The sequence below is a fragment of the Saimiri boliviensis genome, chromosome 2, assembly GCF_048565385.1.
Source record: "Saimiri boliviensis isolate mSaiBol1 chromosome 2, mSaiBol1.pri, whole genome shotgun sequence".
Classification (NCBI taxonomy): Eukaryota; Metazoa; Chordata; class Mammalia; order Primates; family Cebidae; genus Saimiri; species Saimiri boliviensis.
This window is the reverse complement of record NC_133450.1, coordinates 151,792,410-151,818,222: the sequence shown is the minus strand read 5'-3', so window position 1 is coordinate 151,818,222 and position 25,813 is coordinate 151,792,410. Positions and strand designations below refer to the sequence as shown.

The 25,813-nt window shown below is 38.3% G+C and overlaps 1 protein-coding gene across 15 annotated transcripts in view; it reads right to left on the bottom strand.

The window, feature by feature from the left end:
- TRPM3 (transient receptor potential cation channel subfamily M member 3) overlaps positions 1-25,813 on the bottom strand; it is a 919,012-nt gene that overhangs the window by 294,141 nt on the left and 599,058 nt on the right. For all 15 annotated transcript variants that reach the window (XM_074394685.1, XM_074394692.1, XM_074394688.1 and 12 more), the window contains exons 5-6: positions 23,050-23,174; positions 6,670-6,841 (exon numbers count right to left, since the gene is read on the bottom strand). In XM_074394685.1, the coding sequence (XP_074250786.1) occupies positions 6,670-6,841; positions 23,050-23,174 (297 nt within the window). The remainder of the gene's footprint in view (positions 1-6,669; positions 6,842-23,049; positions 23,175-25,813) is intronic.

Sequence of the window (25,813 nt, the reverse complement as noted above, 5' to 3'; positions counted from 1 at the left end):
GAAATGCAATGAATTCTTAAAATTTAATGAATTTAAAAGAATTCATTTTAAATAGTTTTTGGCTAGCTGAAAGCAGAATTTCTAACTAGAAAAGATTATTGTTAAATCTTTAAGATAAATTTCAGCGTGCAATAGTGTATTTCTTAATTTTTATTTTTTGAAAGAATCGTTAAAGAATTCTTAGACCAATATTTGCCATGATGCTGTTACCGAGTTAAGAAATATTTTTAAGATCTAGTGTATGTGTGGCCAATGTAGGTTTAAAAAATGCTTTCGTACTGAAATATTTATAAATAAAATGATATGCTGTCTGGATTTCCTTCAAAATTATTCAGAGGAGGAAGTAGGTAGGTGTATGGATACAGAAAACAAGATTGGGCCAAGGGCTGATAAATGTAGAGGCTGGATGATAGCTATAGGGTGGTTATGATAATGTTCTTTAATAATAACAATTTTATAACATATATGCTTCATTATTGGGATACACAGATGCTACTTTCTGGAGGTATCCATTCTTTTAGCTAACACATGTTTACTGAGCAACTGCTATGTTTTCAGCAATATATTAAGTTGGTTCAAAGTATGTAAATATCTGAACAGTGAAATAAATATTAAAAATTATTTATTATGAACCTGTTTACTTACTCTAAAGGTGTGGGTCTCTTTTGGTAATTTACTTAACCATCTCTCTGTACATCAATCTAATCATTTAGACTAATGATTTTATGTTCTTTTAAATGTCAGGTATGACATCTTGTTCATTCATAGACACTAATGATACTTTTGGGATATGGATATATAGAGAATATATCAGTTTCTTTCTCTTGTCTCTCCATCTCTCTTTCCCACTTGCCAGGCAAAATCCCAGATTGATGCCTATTCTATCATTGCAGCTGAACATGGCTAAAAAATAACCATACAACTCTGATGATTCATGCCGCTTTAAATTTACAGCCACAGATACCAACGGTGCTGTATGAGAATTCCTACATTTTCCTAGTCTGCTCATTCTCTCAGTCTCTAAACTGACTGTAGTTGTTTTCTGTCCCTAATCTTCAACACCTTCTCCTCTTCCACACTCCTGGCCAATAACCTCCTGTATTATTTTATATAGATACAGAAGCTATGTTTAGAGAATCACCTTATCTTTCCACCAGAAACTGGCCCATCCTACCTGCATCTATGCCCATAATACTCTGCTTTTCCTCCTATTCTTCATTTGTGCATGTTCTTTATTTATGCCTGGAACCCCTTCTCGAAAACTTCATACAAATTCCCTAGAGACTGGTCCTCAGCCCCTATTTTTTCTGTAAACACTTACTCCTTAGGGGTTTTCACATAGTCCCATTGTTTTAGGGATACACTAGGTCTTGAAGGATGACCATGCCTCACCCTGGAAGTGTCTATTCCTTACCCTGAATGCTCAATTCAACAGCAAGCCCTCTTGAGCTCTATTTTCAAAATATAACTTAGGACAAAGATATCATAAAGCCATTTATATGAGGTACCTAAAATAGGAAAATGCATAACGATAGAAAGTAGAATAGTAGCTACTAGGGGTTGGGGAGAGGGAGTAATGGATAATGGGGAGTTAGTGTTTAATGAGTAGAGTTACAGTTTGGAGGAGTGAAAACGTTCTGGAGATGAATAGTGGTGATGGTTTCACAAAAGCAATGTGAATATATTTAATGCCACTGAATTATACACTTAAAATTCATTAAAATGGTAAATTCTAGGTGATGTATATTTACTTTACCACAATCTGAAAACCAAGAAATCTTTCTCCTCTGTGTGTGTGGCTGTGTGGGTGTGTGTGTATGTGTGTGTGTGTGTGTGTGTGTGTGTGTGTTCCCCAAAGTAAGTCCCCTGGTATCTGGGCCTGTGCCTCTCTCCTACTTTGTACCCCAGACCTCTCCCTGACTGGGTCCTTGCTTGTCCATGTGCCCACATGTCACTACCTGCCTTGATAATCTAGCAAAGGTCTGGTGTGTTCACAAATGGGATGTGATGTGTCCCTGACAATGTACCCAAAAACTAGCATCTGATGGTGGCTTCTACAGTATCTCTGGCATCCTGACCATCTGCCATACCTGCTCTTCAACTCCAAACTGCTGGACTCTGCTCCTCATGGAGGCTAGGCTGCTGTCCATGAGCCTCCTTGGACTTCCCCTGCAGTGCCACACACACACACACACACACAATCCTACCATTTTCTATGACCTCCACTGCTGCCATCCTTATTCAAACCAGTTATCTCTCACCCGCATTATTGCAATAGCCCCCGAAGGCATTTCCTTGTTTTTAATCTTGCTCTCTATCTCAGTCTTATCTGTACACAAAATAGCAGAGGGATGTTTTAAATCATAAGGGAGATCCTATAACGTCCCAGATCCAATCTTGGTTAGAATAAGCTCCAACTCTTTACCAAGCTTTCCCTGCTCCTCACTGAACACCTGGTGGCTTAGTTCCTGCTTTCTGTCTCTACAGAATGCTTTCCCAGCTGGCCGCTCACTTCATTCAGGTTGTTGCATAAAGGATATCCCCTCATAGAGGCCATTCCTGATCACCTATTAGAAACTATCTTCCCAGTACACATGATGCACATATGTGCATGCACGCAGGTGCACAGATATATGCCTTACTCTGTTTTAATTTTCTCAAAAGTACTTTTTAAAAACTATCAGACACCACACAGTTGGTTGCTTTCTTACTTACTACTCCGATTGCCCCCTTGACGTAAGCTCAATGAATTGCTCATTGCTGCTTTTCTAGACCTTAACCATGGCTGGTACTTAGTAGGAATTCAGTAAGTATTTATTTACTAAAGAAATGATTGAAATTGTTCCTTGCATATTAAATTTGAAGTTTAAAAAATTGCAGATGGAAGAGCATTGTGAGGCGGGTAACTGCTCTTGTCCGAAAGGCTTCTCTTTTATAAACAACCAATGATGATCCTTCAGTCCTGACCGTTGGCCACGGCAGTGCATGGGGGAAGACAGACAATGGAAGTCAGAGTGGAGAGAAAAAGGCCAAACACTGGTGCCTGGAATATGTTATCAGTGATCATTGTCATGCTGATGAAAAAGCGTTTATGAGTCTTCAGAACAGGATTCAGTTAATGCTTAGGGGAAATATTCTTCAGAAGATTCTACCATTTACGCAAGAAAACAGGCTTGTTGATAGGATACTACAGTATGCAAGTCATCCCTAAGTGATGAGGAGGCGTGGCAGGTTAGCGAGTAAGATGCTCAGGGGGTTTAGATCTCCCAGGGGCCATCCTGTGCGTTAGGGGTGGTAGACACTCATTGTGGCATAGTGTTTCCTTTTCAGGAAATTGAGCTCCACATTTGTATTTTAGATTTCCTAAACTTCTGAAGCAGGAAATGAAAAAGTAAATGGAAGTTTTAGGCTAAACTTATAAAAGAAAATTTTATTTTAAGACGGAGTCTAGGCCTGTTGCCCAGGCTGGAGTGCAATATCGTAATCTTGGCTCCCTGCAAACTCTGCCTCCCCAATTCACACAATTCTCCTGCCTCAGCTTCCCAAGTAGCTGGGATTACAGGTACCCACCACCACGCCCAGCTTATTTTTGTATTTTTAGTAGAGACAGGGTTTCACCATGTTGGCCAGGCTGGTTTCGAGCTACTGACCTCTTGACCCACCCACCCCGGCCTCCCAAAGTGCTGGGATTACAGGCGTGAGCCACTGCGCCCAGCCATAAAGTTTCATTTTCAAAAGGAAGAACCACAAAGTGTCCAGGTTAGAAAGTAGATTTGCTGTTCCAAATTGCTGACTGAGGATTGCATTAAGAGCTTGTATTCTTCTGTCGTTTTTCATGTTAAGACTAGGTCCACTTTTTGCCTGTCTTTGTGTGTTTGTCAGTGCTGTTCTGGAGCCCTTTGTGTTCTCAGTGAGCATTTTTTTGGTTTCTAACTGAATGAAGACCTCAAAGGTCTTGCTTTATCTACTTCAAAGAGCCTGGGTCACTCTCTACCCTTTAAGGAGCTCGCCTCTCTGCCCCACTTTGGAGGCTGAGTATAGTAATGAGGGAAGTTGACCTAATGACTTATGAGTCACTCACTTTTAGGGCGATCCATTATCTCAGTTTGCCTAGACTGAGGGGGCCCTGGGATTTGGGACTTTTACTGCTAAACCTAACAAGTGTCAGGTAAACCGGGACAAGTTGGTCACCCAACCATTATTAAGTTCAGGAGTAGACTGCTATAGGAGCTAACTCTTGACATTCGCTAAGCTCATGCACAAATTCCTTACCTTAGGCCTTTTCACTTCCCATAACTTCAGGATTTCTCCTGGGCTTCTATAACTCTCCTCTTACCATTTAATTATTAACATATTCACTGGAAGAGGAAGCTGTGGGCTTCTATGAAGCCACAAACACAGTCTCAAATATAAGTCCTGTGGTACCTGAATCTCTGCCTCTCCCCTCCTTCATACTCTAGACTCCTGATAGACTCCTGATGGAGTCTAGAGTATGATAGACTCCTGATAGACTCCTGCTTGTCAATGTGCCCATGTGCCACTACCTGCCTTGACAATCTAGCAAAGGTCTGGTGTTTCCATAAATGGAATGTGTTGTGTCCCTGATGATCTACCCTAGGACTAGTGTCTGGTGGTAACTCCTCCAGCATTCCTGACATGCTGACCATCTGCCATGGCCTGCTATTCAGCTCTGTGCTGCTGACCTCTGCTCCTCAGGGAGGCCCCACCACTGTCCAACAGCCTCCCTGGGGCTCCTCTGCGGTGCCATCCATACATGCAGTAGTTCTGCCACTTCTGAAGAAAGGCACTTCTCCAGGCATGTACATTGCAAAAGGGTGCTCCCTCTGGGAATGGTCAATTAGAAAAAGGCACCCCTTTCCTCTAGGAATTTTGGAAGGCACAAGGCTTGACTAAAACCTAGGCTCTGGCTGGGTTTTAACTCCAGCTTCCATTCTCTTTGCTGGGTGCATAACTTACACAAATATATACCTAGGTCTGTTCCCCAACACTCCTAGCTAACCAGTCCAGCTGCCACCAGGGCCTGCCACAATGACATGCTTTGCCTGTCTGGACCAATTTTGTCTCATTACCGAGTACTGAACTTGACACTGAATTTACTCCTTGCTCTCATCCTCTTCAGCTTCCAGCTCAGTCCTATTTATGCTCTCATTCTTAACCTGATGGTGTAAAAAAAGTTATACTGTAGCTTATAAAACCCTAAATAGATAACACTGATTATATAACATTTGCCCATTCTATCAAGTACTGTAACAGAACTCAGTTTTAGTATTTACAGCAAAACCTACCACCCATTGATCACAGTGCTTTGTTGCATTTGATCTCTGCTGGTCTCTGTATATTTTCCAGTCTTCTCTACTCTTTTTGTTTACAGAAGATGTTCACTTTGGGATAATACTTGTGTTTCTTCTTTCCAAAGATAGTTGGGGAATGAAATTTCCTAAAATAATTTTTATTTCAGACCTAGGCCAAAATTTATTATTTCAGATTTCAATGTGAAAAATATGAAACCACGAAACGTGACTGCTTAAACAGTAGCAGTTCCTAAAAGGTGGAACCAGAAAAGAGAGTGTAGGAAGCTGTGGTCTGATAGGTCTAACATCCCAGTTTTTGAAGCAAGGTGACTATGGTAATGAAGACCCATTTGGGGAAGGTGAAAAGAAATCTAGAGAAGAGAAAAGTGATTTGGACAAGTTGAATAACAGTATGCGGAACCTCCAAAAACTCATCTAGCCAAAGATAATCTTTTGTTCTTTGGAATTATAGGCTTTGGAATTTTAAAATTTCATAGTTTCCCAGATGGGACATCTAATTACCACAAAGTTTGAGCTTGCTATGCAGCCTCATCTGTTAGTTTATAAAAACAAATTGAATTTTATTTTGTGAGGTGGGGCAGTAGATTGTTTTCATACCTAAATCACATTTAAATGCAAGTCACTTAGTGGTCTGGGGAGCATTACTGTTTTGATGATGATACCTTTCACAGTTAGAACAATTGTCTACCCAATACATTCATCAAATAAAGATACTTATGTGCTTAAGAGATAATACTAGTGTAACTATGTACTGTGTGGTTCACATATATATATATCTATCTATATCTAAATCCATATGTATATAGAGACAATGACTACATAGTTAAAATTGAGACAATTAAAGTTTCATGAAGATAGATTCACATGATGCTTTAGCTTAGAGAGTGAATGTTCAATTTCTCTGAAATGCCTTTGCACAGCCAGATCGGTGCTAAGATCAAAAATCTGATTCTTCTGCTTTTCTGTTTAGCCACCAAAAAAGCTTAATAAATAGAAACATTTTCTCTAGGGTGCCTTTTCTCCTTACAGTACCATGCAGATGATGAAGAAAAAGTTTGAAGAGAGAGCTTATCTGCATTTACATACCCCAGATGGAGTTGAATTTTTCACACATGATACATAAGCTGGAGTCACTAATTGCGTAATTACGTTTTAGGCCTCTCATTGTTCTTCTCTGGATGGCTTCCTCTCATTCTACTCTCTGGCCCAGTAGAAATAATGGTTTGCGTTTAAAACTTGCTCCAGTTTTTATTACATTGCTGCATGGTGTACTTAAAGTTACTCACTTCTAGCATACTTCCTACAAGGCATGCCAGTGGGAACAACTGCTACTTACTTGTGTTTATCTTCTGGAGTGAAATATGCTTTTCCAGTTGTCTCCGAAGTTTCACCTCTGCTCCATATTTTCCAGTGGTCCCGTTGTCAGCCAGAATGAAGTGGGAATGCATGCTGTTGAGAACAGTGAGCTTGCTCATGGGATTGGACATGGTCTGGTATGGCCGGACAACCTGCAGGGTATTCAATGGAAGAGGCAGAAGTCAGAAAAAAAAAAAAGAACACAAGATATGAAAAGGAGAATTAGAGGAAAGAGAGAAAGAAAGAACATCAGTTCTGTGCTACAGTGAAAGTGTAGTCTACATCTTCTTAGTATTGCTTTGGGTAGAGGCAAGATTTATGGCAAAAGTTTTACTGAAAGCAAGACTGTGCTTAAAAGTGTATCTATTTAATTACTGAAATCATGCAGAAAATACAGGTAGTACTCATTGTCCTAAAAAAACTGGCATGCCAACGATTGTTTCATTTTGAAATCAATCTTGTATCTGCTAATGATCCCAAAATAATTTTAAAATCTAGTTATTTTGGTTTTTTTCCTCCTCTGTCATGTCCATACTTTAACAGGCACAATGGAACAATTTTAATTCCGGAGATGGTGGCGGGGAAGTAGGAGAAATGTGATCTTTTCTGTCAGTCCCATTCAGTAACTTGAAGGTCTGTTATTTAAAGTCAATATTGTTCTTACTAGATAACTTATTTAGATGGAAATCTTGACAATAAAATAATTGTCTCATGAGACAGATATGAATCAGGCCCCAAATGTTCAACTCTGTCTCATTCTACCTTTTTTGTTGTTAGTTTAATTTCATAGTGAATTACACTACTTAAAATAGAGCCATTTCAGTGTGGTCTTTCTGATTTTTTTTTGTATAAAAAGAACAGCAATACCTATTGTGAGCTAGTTGCTTTATATACATTATCTACATTCCTTGCAATAATCCTGCAAAGTAGATGCTGTTGTCTTCATTTTGTAGGTGAAGAAACCAAGAAATGGAGAGGTAAAGTAAGCTTTTGAGAGTCTACCGTACACACAATCAGAATTCATACCCAGGTCAGCCTGAATCCAAAATCTATGCTTATTTTCCTTTCCCACACTGATTAGACTCAATGGAAATGTAAGATGATGGGTTGGAAATCTACTCCTAAAATATTTAGGTAAGAACTTCACTCAAGACTATAGAAAGAGAATATTCAACAGGGTAATTGTTACATGGTCTCAGTACAGCTATCACTGTATTGAATCATAAAAATTGACAGGACAGATATACGACTGAATTTTTATTTTTGTGCCTTTGTGCAGTGTGTACACTAATTATAGGGTCGAGATGCTCTTGTTCTTTTTCAGTATGTAATAACTCACTATAAAAAGCTGTAGTAAGATTGAGTAGTTTGTTAAAGGAATTACAAAATGATTTATAAGGGCAGACTTCAATAGTGAAGAACTCATGTAAGTCATTTTTTTAGACCTTAATACCGATTCAAAATCCCACATTTCTATGTGCCTGGCAAATAAAATGTACTCAATAAATAGTGAATGAATGAACAGGCAAACTTGAGACAAATATGCTTTTGTTCAAAAAGCTTTTCTGAATTCTTTGAGCATTGATCTAATTTAAATGTAAAACGTGTATATAATTCTGAGCTTCTGAAAAAGCCTTCAGTCCTATTAACATATAAGTTTTTTTGTTAATGTAGTATTAATTTAATGTAGTATTAATATTAAATAATATTAATCATATATTAAATAATTATATATTATATATATTTATAATATATAATTATATATAAATATATTATTTAATAATTAATTTAATGTAGTATTAATATAATGTTAATCTGTCAATGTAGCATTAATGTAGCATTTGCTAATGCAGCATTAATATAAGGTTAATTCAGAGCTTCATTTTAGCTGGCTCTTATTGATAAAAGAAGTCTATAACTTTTTGATTATTGTCTCTAGTTGTTGCATGGAGCAGCAATCAATTACTCCTTTGTTTAGATGATTGTGTAAGAGTTCCCCCAAACACAGAGACAGGGGTTTGCTAACCCATCCTGAGCTCCTTATCGCTGGAAGAGTAGGTTGCTTGTGGTTAAAATTCCCATTTTGTTGCTACTTGTTGATCATAAAACATTCATTCTACAGCAGAGTGCAAAGTAATAAATATTAATGCTTTATTGAAAGAGGCTCAGAAGAAAGACTCTCCTGTTCTTAAAGTGCCTCTACATTGTGCTTGTAGACAAAAGAAAAAGCTTTAGTTACAGTTCTCTCTTTTCTAACAGCAGTTCCCGCAAGACTCCTTGAGAAGGAGGGGTAAGACACAAGCCGTCTGTGAGAGGCAGGGGACAGTGGGTTTTCTAGAGGTTAAACTGTGTGTAATAGTGAACACCAGGCATTTGTGCTGGCTGAGACATAAGCCTGTGTTTTTTAATTCCTATGAACCTATTTAAGTACTATCAGTGAAAGTGAAATTTTCAGATGAATAAAGGAATGAAAATAATTCTCAGCCAAGCTGATGTATTTCCCACAATCTAAGAATAAAAGAAGAGAATTAAATAATTCAACTATGTCCTATACACAGTATCTGTATTCTAAGGACAGGTGCTCCTGTTTTCTGACTTTTGACCTTCTTTTCTTGTGAAACATAGCTCAGCAGCTCTTTGGAAATACTGCATCTCTGAATTGGTCATGGCAAAAGGGTCAAATTTACAGTTTCACTCATGAATTTAAATTTTTTCATCTCACTGATCCCCATTTCTTTTGATCTTGTGTGAAAGCAAGTCAAGTGTGGTCATATTTTGGCAGAGAGTTTGTATGCTGAATAATAAGGGATAAAAACTGAAAAATAAGTAAAATGTGTTAATTTAGTTTTCAGTCATCACTGGAGAAAGATGTGCTGAATTCTGGGATAATTTTGAATACGTGAATTGTAGAAATTTGTTTGAACCTCTGTTTTGCTAATGACTGTGTGAATCTGATTCTCACTTTTTTAATCTGTAAAAGGGAAATGATAAAACCACTTACCTCTTGGGGATTAGTTGAGATAATATGTGCAGAGTACCTAGCACTATGCCAAGCTCATAGCAGGCATTCTATAAATGTTAATTCCTTCTCTGCTCTGCTTTATTTTACCAACTATAAGCTGATTTTCCAACTGTAAACTGGTGAACAAAATGAAATGATACGAGGCAAATCAGTGACTTTTGTTTTGCCTGAGATAGAAATCAATGCGAGTAAAGAAAAAAAAATCAGCAGTCTATTGGCAAAATATGCAAAGTGCTTTTTCTTTGCCATGTCCTTCCAGGCATCTAAGAGGGTGATGATGGTCTGGAATTATTCTCTGATTAACTGACAAGTTAGAAATATCTTCCGAAAGACGTCAAAGGAATACAATTTGGTCTAACTCGCCTACAAAATCCATTTAACATTCTCCATAGCAAACATACCACCAACTTATTTTTGTTTGAGTTATAATTTACATATCTACAGAAGATTTGCTAATCTTCCTACTAGGTTTTCCAAATTAAGAAAATAATGTCTTTTAATAACGTGAATACAAATGAATTTTTTCCTCTGAAAAAAATTTTGGAAGTCATGCAGCCATTTTCATTGTTAAGAGACTGCAAAAGAGGACTCTTTTTTTTTGGAATTACGTGTATGTGAACAATTGTGATGTGTTTGTAATTTGCAGGGATAGTGGATTACTGTAGCATGTTTCTCAGCCAGGCTTTCCTGAGAAATTAAGTCCTACTGTTCCGCAGCATCCATTGCATGTAATGGATCATTTTCTTTCCTGAGAACCTAGGATGATCCAGGTTATGTACTATTGTTGGGAGAACTGAGAGGACAGTCAGTTCTCAAACAGGACTCAAGCAATTTCCTGTTTTGCAGTTCAGATAAGAAACTTGAATTGAGAAAGACTGAATGGTGTCTGAAAGGGCTTCACATCAGGTGAGTTTTTATAGTTGGTAAATACAGTAGTAGGATGGGTAGAAAAACAATAGAATGAATAAGATCTACTATTTGCTAGCACAGCGGGGTGACTATAGTCAACAATAACTTAGTTATATATTTTAAATAACTTAAAGAATGTGATTGGACTATCTGTAACTCAAAGAATAAATGCTTGAGGGGATGGATACTCCATTGTATCCATGGATATGGATATCCTAGGGGATGGATATCCTAGATGGATACTCCATCTAGGATGTGCTTATTTCACAGTGCATGTCTGTATCAAAACATCTTATGGACCCCATAAATATATATACCTACTATGTATCCACAAAAAAATTTTGCATATGTATATCTAGAAGAGAAATTTGCTTAGAAATGGATTTTAGACACTTAGTACTCTCTGAGCATCATGGGCCAGAATACCTGTAAGTAATGACATTTGGCTCTCTTTCTTGTCTCTCAGAGTAAATGAGAGAATTCCTGCCTCATTAATCCATTGCACACCTTTTAATACTGGTTGACTGATAAAATTCTGGTTCCAAGGCCTCTGTATGCTTTGACTTTCAAACAAAGAGGCCCTCCGAAGTGAAGTGGGACCTGTTTAAGAGGTTCATGGAGGTAAAGGCCCTTTTATAGAAGGCATTAGTAGGGATATCATCATTCCCAGGAAGGGACTGATTCAGAGACACTATGGAACAGCCTTCAGCCATGTTCTGGTGGCAGAGTGCTTCATTTGTGTTTTCTGCATGGGCTTAAATCTGTGATTCAGAAGCTAATCTAAGAAACCTGCTTGAATTTTTCTAGCTATTTTTATGTGTTTCTGGTCTCACTCAGAAGTAGTAAACAGGAAGTCAGCAGACAGGTGTTCTAGTTCTAGTTCTTCCAGTTAATAATTTCTAACATAGGGCAAGTCTGTGAATTCATTCATTCATTTGTTTACTTATCAAGCATTTCTTGAGGAAATACAGTGTGTGATAAATATTATGCTGGCTTGAAGAGATACACAATCATGCATCTTGGTAATATCTAACAATAAGTGTTGAAAACAGATTCATTGAAAGAAACTTTTCGGACAATAGTTTTTTCATCTGTAAAGTAGAGGATTTGACTAATTTCTATTTCCTACCTCTAAAATTGAGTCTGGACAGCCCATGTTAAAAAGCACTTTTGTTCCTCTCAAGTTAACACAGAACAGTGACTTTCAATGTGTGTTGGGTCCGGAGAGAAAAGTAGCTCTCGCATGTCTTGGGATCTCTTCCATTTTATGGTGCTTTCTACAATGCGAGTGCAGTGTGATGACCTGGGACTACTTTTCCAAACAGAATCGAATTGGACTAAATCAGGTTTTTGTGCCGTCAATCACAGGCCTCTGCAATCCCAAACCTCATGACCTACTGAGCTGTATACCAACATGCTCCAGGCAAGCAGCAGGGTAGGGGATGTGCGGCCCAAACAATCATTCTTTCCTTCCTAATAGCACCATGACTTTAATTTAGACTGAAAAATGTTAGCATTTATTGATCACTTATTGCATGCCAGGCACTGCGATAGGCAATTTCTGAAGAATTAACCCATTTCAGCTTACTTTGCAGGTGGAAGGAAATATAGGGGCTCAGAGAGGTGAGGTATCTTGGTCAAATTTGCCCCATAATCCCACTGTTTTCTCTAAATCCTATGTTGAGTTTAAGAGGAAAGCCAGAGGACCCAGTCTGATTTTAAATTTATAGAGAATATTAGGGTTGGTTTTGCTCCTGGACATTATTACCAGTGGCTCAGCTGGGCATGAAAGTCCTTCTGACAGCTCATCAGATTATTTCCAGATGAGTCATCTAGAACTGTATGTTTACAGAGGTCAGGAACGGCACCAGCAGGCAGCAAAATGGGGTTGCGCTTTGGAGAGAGAAACAAAAGGAGTGGGGAGATTCTCTTAGGATCGGGCATCCATTTCTGTGAGCGAAGATGGGATACTGCTGAGAAGCGGGAAGGAAACTCTGTGTCTGAGACAAAGGAACATGGGGACTGAAACGGAGAGAGTAAAATGAAAAAGAGAAAGGCTCGGTATGTCCTCACAATCACAGCGAGGCCTGAGCCAGCAGGGATACTGGCTGGTTATTTCCCATTCAGGCAGCTTGGCTGTAAGTACAGCAGGTACAGAGCAGGGTCCTAGTGAAACCCAGATGCTACCTTCCAGCTTGGCAATTCAAACAAAAGACCAGCAAACCCAGGGATTCATTTCCAAAGAGTGCCCAGATACATTAGCAGTGTGACTCCCACTAAAATCCATGGGTGGAAAAATTATGTCTTTCTGCAGCACTTTGAAAATGTGTCCCTTAACTTGCACACTGCAGAGAGCAGCACAGTTCTCATTTCATGGTTTTCACACAAATGGACTTGCTCCCTTTGCCCAGTCCTGAGGGGAACGCTGTACTATTCAGCTACTGGCAGCGGGAAAGGCTCTTGAGTTCTGAAAGAGGTTACATCCTTTAGAAATTACCATGTAGGAGTGGGGTGATTAAAAATATGTCCAGCAATTCTTTGAAACTCTTTCCTTAGTCCAGGTTGGATTCAGTGTCTCACTTCTAAGGGGTAGAATAAAACAGAAGTGCTGATGTATGGCTTCCAAAACTGGGTCATAAAAGGGTTTCTCTTTGCTCTCTCTCAGGTTACTTACTCTGGAGGAAGCCAGTGGCATATGTGAAGATGATAAAGCAGCCCTGTAAAGAGGTCCACATGGCAAGGAACTCCTGAATAAGTCATCTTGGAGGAAGATAATGCAGCTGGATCCACACCCTCAGATGAGGCAGCCCCAACTGCCTTCTTGACTGTGACCTCAAGAGAGAGCTCAGGCCAGAACTACTCAGACAAGCCACTTGCCCATTCCTGACCCTCAGAAACTGTGAGATAATCGGTGTTTGTTGTTTAAGCCTGATATAATTTGAGTGCTCGTCTCCACCAAACCTCAGGTTGAAATGTAATCCCCAATGTTGGAGGTGAGGCTTGGTGGGAAGCATTTGGGTCATGGGGGTAAATCCTTCATGAATGACTTGGTGCCCTTCCCGTGGTAATTAGGGAGGTTTTGCTCTGTTAGTGTGCATGAGAGTTCTTCATTTAGAAGGGCCTGACATTTCTCTTGTTCCCTCTCTCACCATGTGGTGTGCCGGCTCCCCGCTTTGCCTTCTGCCATGAGTGGAAACTTCCTGAGGCCCTCACTATGGGCAGATGCAGGCATTATGTTTCTCTTATAGCCTGCAGAATCCTGAGCCAAATAAACCTCTTTTCTTTATAAACTACCCAGTCTCAGATACACCCTTTATAGCAATGCAAGAATAGACTAATGCAAAGCTATTACATTTGACGTATTTTTTAACATGATAATAGATAACTAACATAACAGTGTACTATGATCCCTGGGCTCTAATCAGTTCTGGTTTCTGTTCATCGGTGTGACTAACATCCTCCACTCATTCTCCTCACACTTCTTACCCGAATACCATCCCTTCTCCATGTGGCAGATGACCCGACTCCTGCTCCTACATGCTTGCCAGTTGGGTGACTTTAAGCAAGTTATTTCTCCTCTGTGTCTCAATGTCTCCATAGATACACGGAGAACACTAATAATCACTCCACTGAAGTATTGTAAGGATTAACTGAGACAGAAAACTCATAGAACAATGCAAATATGATCTCAAGTAAGTAAGACCTGTTATTAATATAGAGAAGTAGTGGCGGTCTCTATACTGCAAAGCATAATGGCTACGAATATGGTCTGGGAAGCTAGGTGGCCTAGGTTTAAATCCCAGAAACATCCTTTACTAGTTATAGAACATTGGACAAGTTACTTAATATTGTTGTTTTTAGTTTTAGCCTCAGTAGAATGAGGGAGGATGATAGTAATATCAAAAATTATGACTTCTGAATGCCACTGTGAGAATTAAATGAGTCTCTCTATGTAAAGGTACTTAGAAGGGTGCCAACAGTCAGCTCTACAGAACTGTCAATATTATTGTAGTTGTTGTTGGGGTATCATATTACTTCAGTGATAAATGATAAACCTCCAGGCTAAAACTCCGTCAACATCCTGACACCAGTTCTCCAAATGTATACCCTCTCCAATTCCCCTTCAGTGACAAGTGTATCCGCAGTTGATCTCTCCTCCTTAGCTCTGCCCCCGCCCCCCCCACCTCTTGGCCCTTCTAGGAGTTACTCATCACTTAGCACCTCTCTGTCCCTATGTCCCTTTCTACCACCAGCAAAGAAACAAATTTCAGTCTCCCTCATCTTAAAGAAAAAGATCCTTCACACTGTGGCTCCCTTTGGCTACCTGGGTCTCTCCTCCTCACAGCCAAAACCTTTATGAGGTCTCTACCAGCTCTGCGTCTCCATTTCTCCCTCCTGAGCCCACCGAAAAGTGCTGCCTTGTCACTATTCCTGTGAAACAGCTTTGACCAGTAATGCCAGTGATATCCGTCTTGATGAAATGGATGGGCACTTCCAGGTCTCTGCCTTCCTTAGCTTCTTGGTAGAACTTGGCATTGCATTTCACACCCTCCTTCGGAAGTGCACTCTTCTTTTGGCTTGCACAATTCCCTCTGACTTTGCTTCTACCCCTCAGATATTTCTTTGGTTTCCTTTGCAGGGTGCTTGCCCTCTGCTTGTTCATTAAAAGCTGGAGACCATGAGGTCCAGGGGTAAGCCCTCCTTTTCCTCATCTGTACACTCTCCCATCCAACACAATGGCTTTAATTGCCATGTGTATGGATGAGATGTCTTCCAAATCTAAGTGTGTAGTCAGACCTTGCTTCTAAACTTCTATCTCAGATACTCACTGGCCTGCCAGATATTTTCATATAGATAGATATCTCAAAGGAACGTCAAAATCAACATGCCTAGATTCAAACTCTTCATTGTTCTCACTAGAACTACATTTTCCGTGTAAGTGCATGTGACGAAGGCAGTTAGCCCCAAACCTGAGTGTGGTCCAGGCTCAGCAAGCATTGGCTCTGTCTGGTATAACTGTAATGGATTTGGGAAGGTGTCCTTGTCTCTGACCTTTTCCTCACACATCCCCAGATACATCTTATCTAACCTAATCATACAAATCCAATCAACTCCATGCCAGGGCCACTCCCATGAAGTTTTCTGAGCTTATAATATGAATTCATATTTGGCTTGCCTGAGAAATAAGTAACAAATGTACTGACTTGGTAACTATATTAAGTTAGCAATCAATTGTATTACTGAACTTGATGTTTCCTGGCTTGAAACATAAAGATGGCATCAAAAGAGCATTTTCCAATTAAATATAAGAACTCTTATAGGCTATAAAACTTGGAGAAATAAATCTATAGTTTAGGGAAAATAGAAGACATCACTGAATGTGAACATAATTTAATAACCAAACAAGATGATGTGTTGTAAATCTACCCAAACACAATTTCCATCCTCAAGTTAAAATGGAAAGGGCTTTATCTTGTGATTATGTCTGGGATCTTAAATTGGTATGTGCCTTGTTAATTTAGATTTCAGAAAAGACAAATGATCAAGGCTTCAGAAACTGTTTAATTACCTGACACGAATCTGGTCAGATTGTTTTCTAAAGTAGGAAATCTAAATTTAAAGTGTCATATGAAAATTATATTTCATTGGAAGTTCTTGAATTTATACTGGTCATATTTTCAGAATCAACTAGCCAGGTCGATTCTCTAGGGACAAAGAAAGGGGCTCCAGTCATGAATCAAGTCTATCTTTGAGTTCAATTTACAGTCACAAGATATGTGTCAATATCTCAACCAAAAATACAGACAGACTATCACTGAATATATATATGTGTATATATAGATAGTGCAATTATATATATACATATAAGTGTATTATACACATATGTATAATACACATATATACACATACATATATGTATATATGTACATATTTATCTACACATATACATATATGTATGTGTATTTATATATATACATGTATATATGTATATATATAATTGGACTTTAGGTTCTGGGGTACATGTGCAGATCATGCAGGATTGTTGCATAGGTACTTCATGGCAATGCAGTTTGCTGCCTCCATCCCCCTGTCACTTATATCTGGCATTTCTCCCTCTGTTATCCCTTCCCAACCTCCCTACCCACCCTGCTGTCCCTCCTCTAGTCCCCCCACAACAGACCGCAGTGTGTGATGCTCCCCTTCCTGTGTCCATGTGTTCTCATTGTTCAACTGAATATTTTCACTGAATATTTTTTCATATCTTACTTGACATACACAAAACAATCCCATTCAAAAGTGGGCAAAGGACATGAACAGACATTTTTCAAAAGAAGACATACAGGAGGCCAACGAACATATGAAAAAATGCTCATCATCACTGGTCATTAGAGAAATGCAAATCAAAACCACATCGGGTGTGGTGGCTCAAGCCTGTAATCCCAGCACTTTGGGAGGCCGAGGCGGGTGGATCACGAGGTCAAGAGATTGAGACCATCCTGGTCAACATGATGAAACCCCGTCTCTACTAAAAATACAAAAAAGTAGCTGGGCATGGTGGCGCATGCCTGTAATTCCAGCTACTCAGGAGGCTGAGGCAGGAGAATTGCCTGAACCCAGGAGGCGGAGGCTGCGGTGAGCCGAGATCGCGCCATTGCACTCCAGCCTGGGTAACAAGAGTGAAACTCCATCTAAAAAAAAAAAAACCACATTGAGATACCATCTCACACCAGTTAGAATGGCGATCATTAAAAAATCTGGAGACAACACATGCTGGAGAGGATGTGGAGAAATGGGAACACTTTTACACTGTTGGTGGGAGTGTAAATTAGCTCAACCATTGTGGAAGACAGTGTGGCAATTCCTCAAGGACCTCGAAATAGAAATTCCACTTGACCCAGAAATCCTATTACTGGGTATATATCCAAAGAATTATAAATCGTTCTATTAAAAAGACATATGCACACATATGTTCATTGAGGCACTGTTTATAATAGCAAAGACCTGGAACCAACCCAAATGCCCATTGATGATAGACTGGACAAGGAAAATGTGGCACATATACACCATGGAACACTATGCAGCCATAAATAACGATGAGTTTGTGTCCTTTGTAGGGACATGGATGAATCTGGAAACCATTCTCAGCAAACTGACACAAGAACAGAAAATCAAACACCATATGTTCTCACTCATTGGTGGGTGTTGAACAATGAGAACACGTGGACACAGGGAGGGGAGCATCACACACTGGGGTCTGTTGGGGGGGAATAGCGGAGGGACAGCAGTGGGTAGAGAGGTTGGAGAGGGATAACATGGGGAGAAATGCCAGATATAGGCGACTGGGGGATGGAGGCAGCAAACCACATTGCCATATATGTACATATGAAACAATCCTACATGTTCTGCATATGTACCCCAGAACCTAAAGTGCAATTAAAAAAGAAAATATATATATGTAAAGAAAATGGCCATTGGAAACAGTTGGATCTTTGTTCTGATCATTGTTTACTCAACTATAAAAGGGATAGAAGACATACCTTCTAAAGCTAATATATGCAAATACAGAGCAGAATCAAATAAGAGCTCAATAAATTAAAATTACTATTATTGTGATTATGCTCATAGAAGTTGTATGAAGATAGGCAGAGGAAGTAATTTTGCAGAGATGCAGAAATCAAATCTTACAGAGTTTAAGTGGCATGTCAGTGTGTCATGTTCATACAAACTATGACATTAAGGGTTAGCAAGAAATAAACAATTCAGTCCTCATTTTGGGGAGTTTTTAATTTAGTTGGTGCAATGGACTGAATGTTTATGTCCCTTTCTTCCCCAAATTTATATGTTGAAATCCAAACTTCCAATGTGATACTGTTAGGAAAGGGGACCTTTGGAGGTGATCAGGTCACGAGGGTGGAGCCCAATGAATGCAATTAAGGCCTTATAAAATGGACTCCAGAGGGATCCCTGTCCCTTTCCACCATGTGAAGACACAGCAGGAATGGGCTGTCCAGCCTCCAGAATTGTGAAAAAATAAATTTCTATTGTTTATAAGCCCCCTGGCCTGTGGCATTTTGTTACACCAACCTGAAAAGGCTGAGAGAGTTGGGGAAGAAGACAGCTGTGGGAAAATTACAATCAGGGATATGACATTAAGGGTAAAGTAAGCCTTGAGCTCAATTTGATGGTGTGTAGGATTATGGAAAGTAATAGAGGAAAGGGATGGTAGAACTAATATGGAGAAACCACAGAGGTGGAATCAACCTCAGTTACTGAGACGGTGTATGTTTTCAGGCCTAAGTGGCAGGGGGGAAAATGATTACCATCTCAGTATTCATAGCCTTATTCCTCACCAAAGTCTGCTGTTTGATCTATTAATTGAGAAAAGAAGGACATGGTGAAACAGAGTGGATAACATTTAAATTTAAAACATCAAAGGTAGTGCTTTCACTCAGTGGGGTAGATCACACATCTTTCAAAGGCTTTAGAGAAAGTCCTGTTTCCATCCCACACTGTTTAGCTCCTACACCCAACAGGCCATTTCCTTGCCTTCCATCTTCCACCTTGAGTTGCTGTCTAAGAAAACAGTTTTACATTCAGATGCCTGGTTAAAAAATGTCCCCACTGTACTCACAATAATGTGATTCATCTTGGGGATATGATCAGAGATGAAGTTGTGACCAAGTGTGAAGTAGGTAAGATTTATCATCATCTGTTCCATGATATTTATTTTCCCTGTAGCCTGAATTTCATCATGCCCAATTATCTTCATCAATATGTACTGGGCACCTACTAAGTGTGAGGTTCTAAGTTGGATTCTGAGAACCCAAAGACAAATGCTCTGCACTTACGTAACTTGAATTCCAGCAATGAGATGAGACCTGAAGCGGGGTGAATGTTTCAGAATATCTAGAAGCACACTCAAGGACAAGTAAGTTTTCTTCTTTATCTCTAGGACTTGTATTTGCCTTGCTAGTGCCATCCTAAAGGGATTCAGATGAAGAGCAATTGCTGTACCTACTACTTCTATCAATAGATAAAATAGTTCTAGTAGTACTTGAATGTTCAGCTTCTAAAAGTGAAGCTTCTTCTCATATGAGAGCCAGCCCCACAAAAATAAAATAATTTATATTTTCTATCAGTTTGGAAATAAATTTACTGCAATAAAATATTCGGGATAGGAAACGGAGCCTTTCTTTTATCCTTGGATTTATATTTATTTCCAATAAGTTTCCTAGATTTCCCTTGACATTTATTTTGTACCTCTTCAATATTATTCTGGAATATAAACAGACTTGACCAAAGATGCAGCTATTCTATTTTTTTTGAATGATTGCATTTTGATAAGGTTCTGAAGTGGTAAAGACTTTTAATAATACATTTGTTTTTTTCTCTGCTACCTAATGTCTGATGCTAAAAGGTTTCTTTTTGTGATGTTTATTACATGTGATTTTGATTATATAAAATGAAAGAAAAAGGACAGATGACAGTACATTAAGCTAGCTGGGAAAAGTGTCGCAACTGTGTAAGAAGCTTACCAGATAATATTTCTAATTTGATAATTCCGAGGGGAATCTTCACTAGTGACCACCACCATTTCATTCAAGAACCTCTTTTAATGGCAACTAAGCATCATATTACCTTTTAGCTATCACATTAAAATAGTGAACTCACATAAACATTTATCTCAAATTATGTCATAAATCCTACACACCAAAAATAGTACTTTCAGTCCAAATAATTTATAACTTGAAAAACAAACTCTATTATCACACAAGAGCCTGAGAAACCCTAGGTATATTCTAGTTCCCCAGTTTTAAGGGAAGAAGATAACAGAGTGGTCAAAATTCAATAGAACCCAGTGAAAGATTTACTGAAAAAGTAAAATACAACTGTCTTTCCTGTGTTCTCTATAACCTGCCACTTTCATTTCCTTTCTGCAATAGCCTCACGCATGGTCCACCTGGTTCTCTGTGAGCCACGGTTTGCCTTTATAAGATTTCCCAGGAACAGGGATGACGGATGAACACATTTACTGAGCATTTTTCTGCTCTCTGTGCTAGGCTCAAGACTATTTTCAGTTGGAAAGGCAGACAATGTCAATAAGCCCCATTGGAATGCGTAAGCGTCTAGTTGCATACAAATGGGAAGAAGTAATGGGAGAAACAAAAGAAGAAAGAAAAAGAGGAGCGAAAGGAGAAAGTAAAGTCAGAGAAAATGTTGGAATGGGAGGTAAAAGAATCAGAAGTGATTCTTCCGATTCAACAAGGTAAGTAAATGTAATAGAAATACTGTCTCTCTGCAATCTTATAAAATGTATAAGATGAATAAACAAAATAATACAAGGAGTTAGTAGGCCAGCATTCTCTGCAAATGCTTAGGCAACTAAGGGAATTAGTTACTCTATCTTGCATAAAGAAATAATCAACTGCCATTTGTTCATAATTCATCTGAATGAGGAACTTCCAAAATATTGCCCCCCTTCAAATTGAGTAATAATAATTTGAGTTTACAGTAGAGATCCTGAAGCTATGAACATTTCAAAATGACTTTTGAATGAACACACTTAAAATAATTAATTTATGTATTAATAATATGCATTATTAAATGATTTCAGTGCTGAAAGCATTTTGGTGTATTCTAATTCTTTAAGACATATATATGTTCTAGTGCAAATTCAACATACTTAAAAGCCAATTTGGAATCTAAGGCAAGTATTACTCCAAGTATATTACGTGAAAGACTAATCTCAGATACTTTGAAGAAATTAGTAACACTTACTTTTCCAGTCAGGTTTGCCTATATAAAACTTTGGAAATTGCTGCTGAGATATTCAATCTCTGTATAATAGGAAATAGCCAATACATTTGAATTATGAGAATATTGCCGTCACAAAACCAATATCTCATTCCTTAGCCTGTGTGTCCTGGATAAATTATCATTTACACATGTAATCTGCTATCACTGATGTGGACACTTGTTATCACTTTAAATAAAGGCTCTAATGGATTTAAAGTGTTTTTTTTTTTTTTTTTGTTAAGGAAAACAATATATTATATAAAAAAGACACCTGTGCTCACATGTTTTTGCAGCACAACCAACAATGCAAAAATACAGAATCCACCTAAGTGTTCCTCCGTGGAGGACATAGTGGGATATATATATGGATACTACCCAATCATAAAAGAAAATGAACATGTCCTTTGCAGCAACATGGAAGGAACTGAAGCCCATTTTCCAGAGTAAAATAACTCAGGAACAAAGTCAAATACCGCATGTTCTTCTTTGTAAGTGGGGGCTAAATACTAGGTACACACGGACATACAGAGTAGAATATGGACATTGGAGGCTACAAAAGGTGGAAGGGGCAAGGGTTGAAAAATTACCTGTTGGGTACAATGTTCACTATTCAGGTGATGGGTACATTAACAGCCTAGACTTAATCACTATGCAATATATATACATAAGACACCTGCACTTGGACCCCATAAAGATATTTTTTAAAGGCAACAAAGAGTCTACTGCTGTGCTTCATGACATTTAATTTTTTTGAAACATATGTTTTATTTAAAATTGAGATGAAAGTGCCTGCTGCTCAATGCACCACAGTCTGTCTCATTGAGGTAAATTTTCAGGAGAAAAGCAAGCCCCTGGGGAAATACCTCTGCTCAGGGTCAAACAGATCCTACCTCCTTTTTAAAATTGCCATTGGTAACTCATACAACACATTTGAAGATTATGCCAACGGCAGGACAGTTGAGCCCTATGATGACTTTTAATTTTTTAAATTTAAAGTATTTGCATTGCATTTTTAAAAACTGCATATATTGTGTTGGATTAAAATAACATGGTTGCACTGTATTGCATCATTAATAGAAGAAGTAGTTTAAGACAAGTTAATTCTTAGCCATTTAAAAAAATGTTTTTTTGTGGATCAGATAGATGTCTTGGTACTTTGAAATGAAAAGAATGTTTCTCTGCAACTCTCAGGAACTAGGTGAAATATACTCAAACAATAAAAATGCTGGAGCCCTGGGGTGCAGAGAGTCCCTGTTCAGTGTACAGTCAATGAGTTTCTGTTGCCATATATTAAGTAGTGTTAATGAATCTTAATATAATTATACTTTATTTGTAAAGTAATTGCCAGATTTGATGGGTGAAGAGAGACCACTGCTTGATTTAAGCAGAGAGTGGGTAGTTGATAAGTCTTCCTTTGGACTTTTCTTGATCATAAGAATTGACCTTGAGTTTGCATAGAGATTTTAGAAAATAAGTATATGCCCAAGAAACCATTCCTTAACATAAATTTCATTTTATGGAGTGAGGACTAAAAGACTACTGTAATATGTACATTTTGAACACTAATTTTACTATACTTTTCTGATATCCCCTCTAGAAGAAGGCATGGAAAGGGACAGCATCAGGACTTACATCTCTTCCAATGAGATCTTCCTGGTTTTCCACAATTCCCCAGGGGGCAATACCTATGGTGCATATCTTTCCTCGAGACTTAGATGCATGATCCTTCAAGGCGTCTCCAACATGACGTATAACACCTAAAAGAAAAGAGAGAAGCATTAATTTTGTCTTTTAAAGCAATTACTATTCCATCATTCTAAAGAAAATTGTGGGCCAGGCATGGTGGCTCATGCCTGTAATCCCAGCACTTTGGGAGGCCGAGGTGGGTGGATTAAGAAGTCAGGAGATTGAGAACATACTTGTTAACACGGTGAAACCCTGTCTCTAGTAAAAACACAAAAAATTGGTTGGGCATGGTGGCATGCACCTGTAGTCCCAGCTACTTAGGAGGCTGAGGCAGGAGAATCACATGAACCCAAGAGGCAGAGGTTGCAGTGAGCTGAGATTGGAGCACTGCACTCTAGCCTGGGCAACAGAGTGAGACTCTGTCTCAAAAAAATAAAAATATAAATTGTGGTAATGGTATCTCCCAAGGTTATATAAATTGAATATAAAATTTTGACACATTTCTATACAAACTACCTGTATTTAGGAGGAAACATAAACTTGTGGCTGTAATGCCAGATGCATTGGCTGGATTTGTATATTAATTCTAGCACTGCATTTATTATTATGATTTATATGAAACAATAAAAAGCATCCAATGTCTACAAAAAGAATAAACACAATTTTTTAAAACAAAGTCTTTTCTTATAATAATTTGTTAATATGACTAGGAACCAACAGCTTGACTGCATCATGTTAAAAGCACCATGTATATTAAATCTACACCACATTTTGTATATGAGTTAAGGTCATTCAGATAGATGAGTTATTTAGTTTGAGATTTTGTCAACCTTTATGAGAACGTACTCATAAAAACAATGTTAGATTGTTCGGTGGAAAATTTATGTTAAAATATATAGATATACCTTTTAATCTGCATCATTTTAATTGTTTTCCTCTTCTGTCAAAATTACCTTCCCCATCATAGTTAAGGGTGAGAAAGTTCAGTTTACAAGATGGTAGGCGGTTTTAAAAGAGTTACGTTTTAAAACTCTTTAAAAGAGTTACCTTCTAAAAAGGTAACTCTTACCTTTTAAAAAACCATTTAAAGAAAATGCAAGTTCTAATTCTTTTAACCTCCCTCTCAAATGATCATTTTTATAGGTATATGACGTATAAGATATATCCTCTAAGAAAAGATATATAAGATATATCCTCTAAGAAAGACATATAAGATATATCCTCTAAGAAAAAATGTTTCTGTTTATCAAACTTCCACCCATTTCTCCAGAAAACAATTTATACCTAGTGCCATTTCCTGTATGAATGTTGAGTTAGATTTGATTTCTTCTCCGTTTGAACATATGGCAGTTTGTAAATTTTGAATAGCTCAGTATGTCACTAAACATGTTCTGCAGTGATTCATAATTATATGTGAAGATGTCTCTTCTAACAGTAAAACTCTTTGAGAGGAATGTTGGAGGGTCAGTGCTTTATTCATCTTCCTATGTCTCAGGGGCTGGCCTAGAGGAAGGGCTCAGACACTGTGCACTAAACGAACTAAACACATGAAACATACCAGGCAATTTAATCATGGGAAAAGACATGTATTTAAGTAACTCAATATTGAAATATTCATAAGATGAAACAGGAGGAATCACTGTTTAAAAAGCAAATAACAAAACAGTGTAAATAGCCATTAATCCATACTGAGCTATGCAGGAGTGTTGGAAAGAATATCATTTTCACTTATTACCTTATCTATGAATCTTCTGAGTGAGAGTACTGGTAAAAAAAAAAACAAAACGAACCAAAACGAAAATCAACAAAACTCCCCCAAATAAAGCCATGAATATTAATATTAAATTATTTTCAATTGATATGCAAAACTCCTTTCAGGGCCAGCCCTAGACAAGAAGTTTAACTTCACGGTATGCTCATCTAGTCTGCACAATTCTATCAATACCTCTTCCCTAACTTTAATGTTTCATTGTTAGAACCTCACTTTAGGGATTGGATTGAACCCTAAGCCTGGAGTGAGGCAGAGATAAGCTCTTGGGTTTGCAGTATGTAGGCTAAAATTTCTTCTTTTGATATTGAATGCATTTCATAAAAGAATAAAAACAATATACCAAATTCTTAGAAACAGAGCATTGGTAAGACTTTCTTTTGCACCAGTAGAACCCTTTGAGTTGGTCTCTATATGACAGAAAAGCAGAAGACAGTAATCACAGGCAAGTGAGTCCTTAGTTGAGAGGGAAACATGGAGCCCAAAACCTGAACAGTCATTGAAAGAAAAATTGCTCTGTAGATATTTAATTACGACAGGATAAACAGTAAAGAGCTGAGCAGGTCCTTTTAAGAACATATCAGAGTATGGGTTGAGCCAGGATTTAACATAATTACATTGAACATGGGCTGTCTGCAGACTTCACGGCTGAGATATCCTTATGTAGCAGTGTGCAGAATGTTCACAAATTCTAGGTGTTTAACAGAATTCTCAATGCAGGTCTTACTCAAACAGCATCCAGACACAAAATTAAACAACATTAAGATAACATGTTATTTTTGTTTTTTGAGATGGAGTTTTGCTCTTGTTGCCCAGGCTGGAGAGTGGCACGATCTCGGCTCGCTGCAACCTCCACCTCCTGGGTTCAAGTGATTCTCCTGCCTCAGTTTCCCAAGAAGCTGAGACTACAGATGCCCGCCACCATGCCTGGCTAATTTTTGC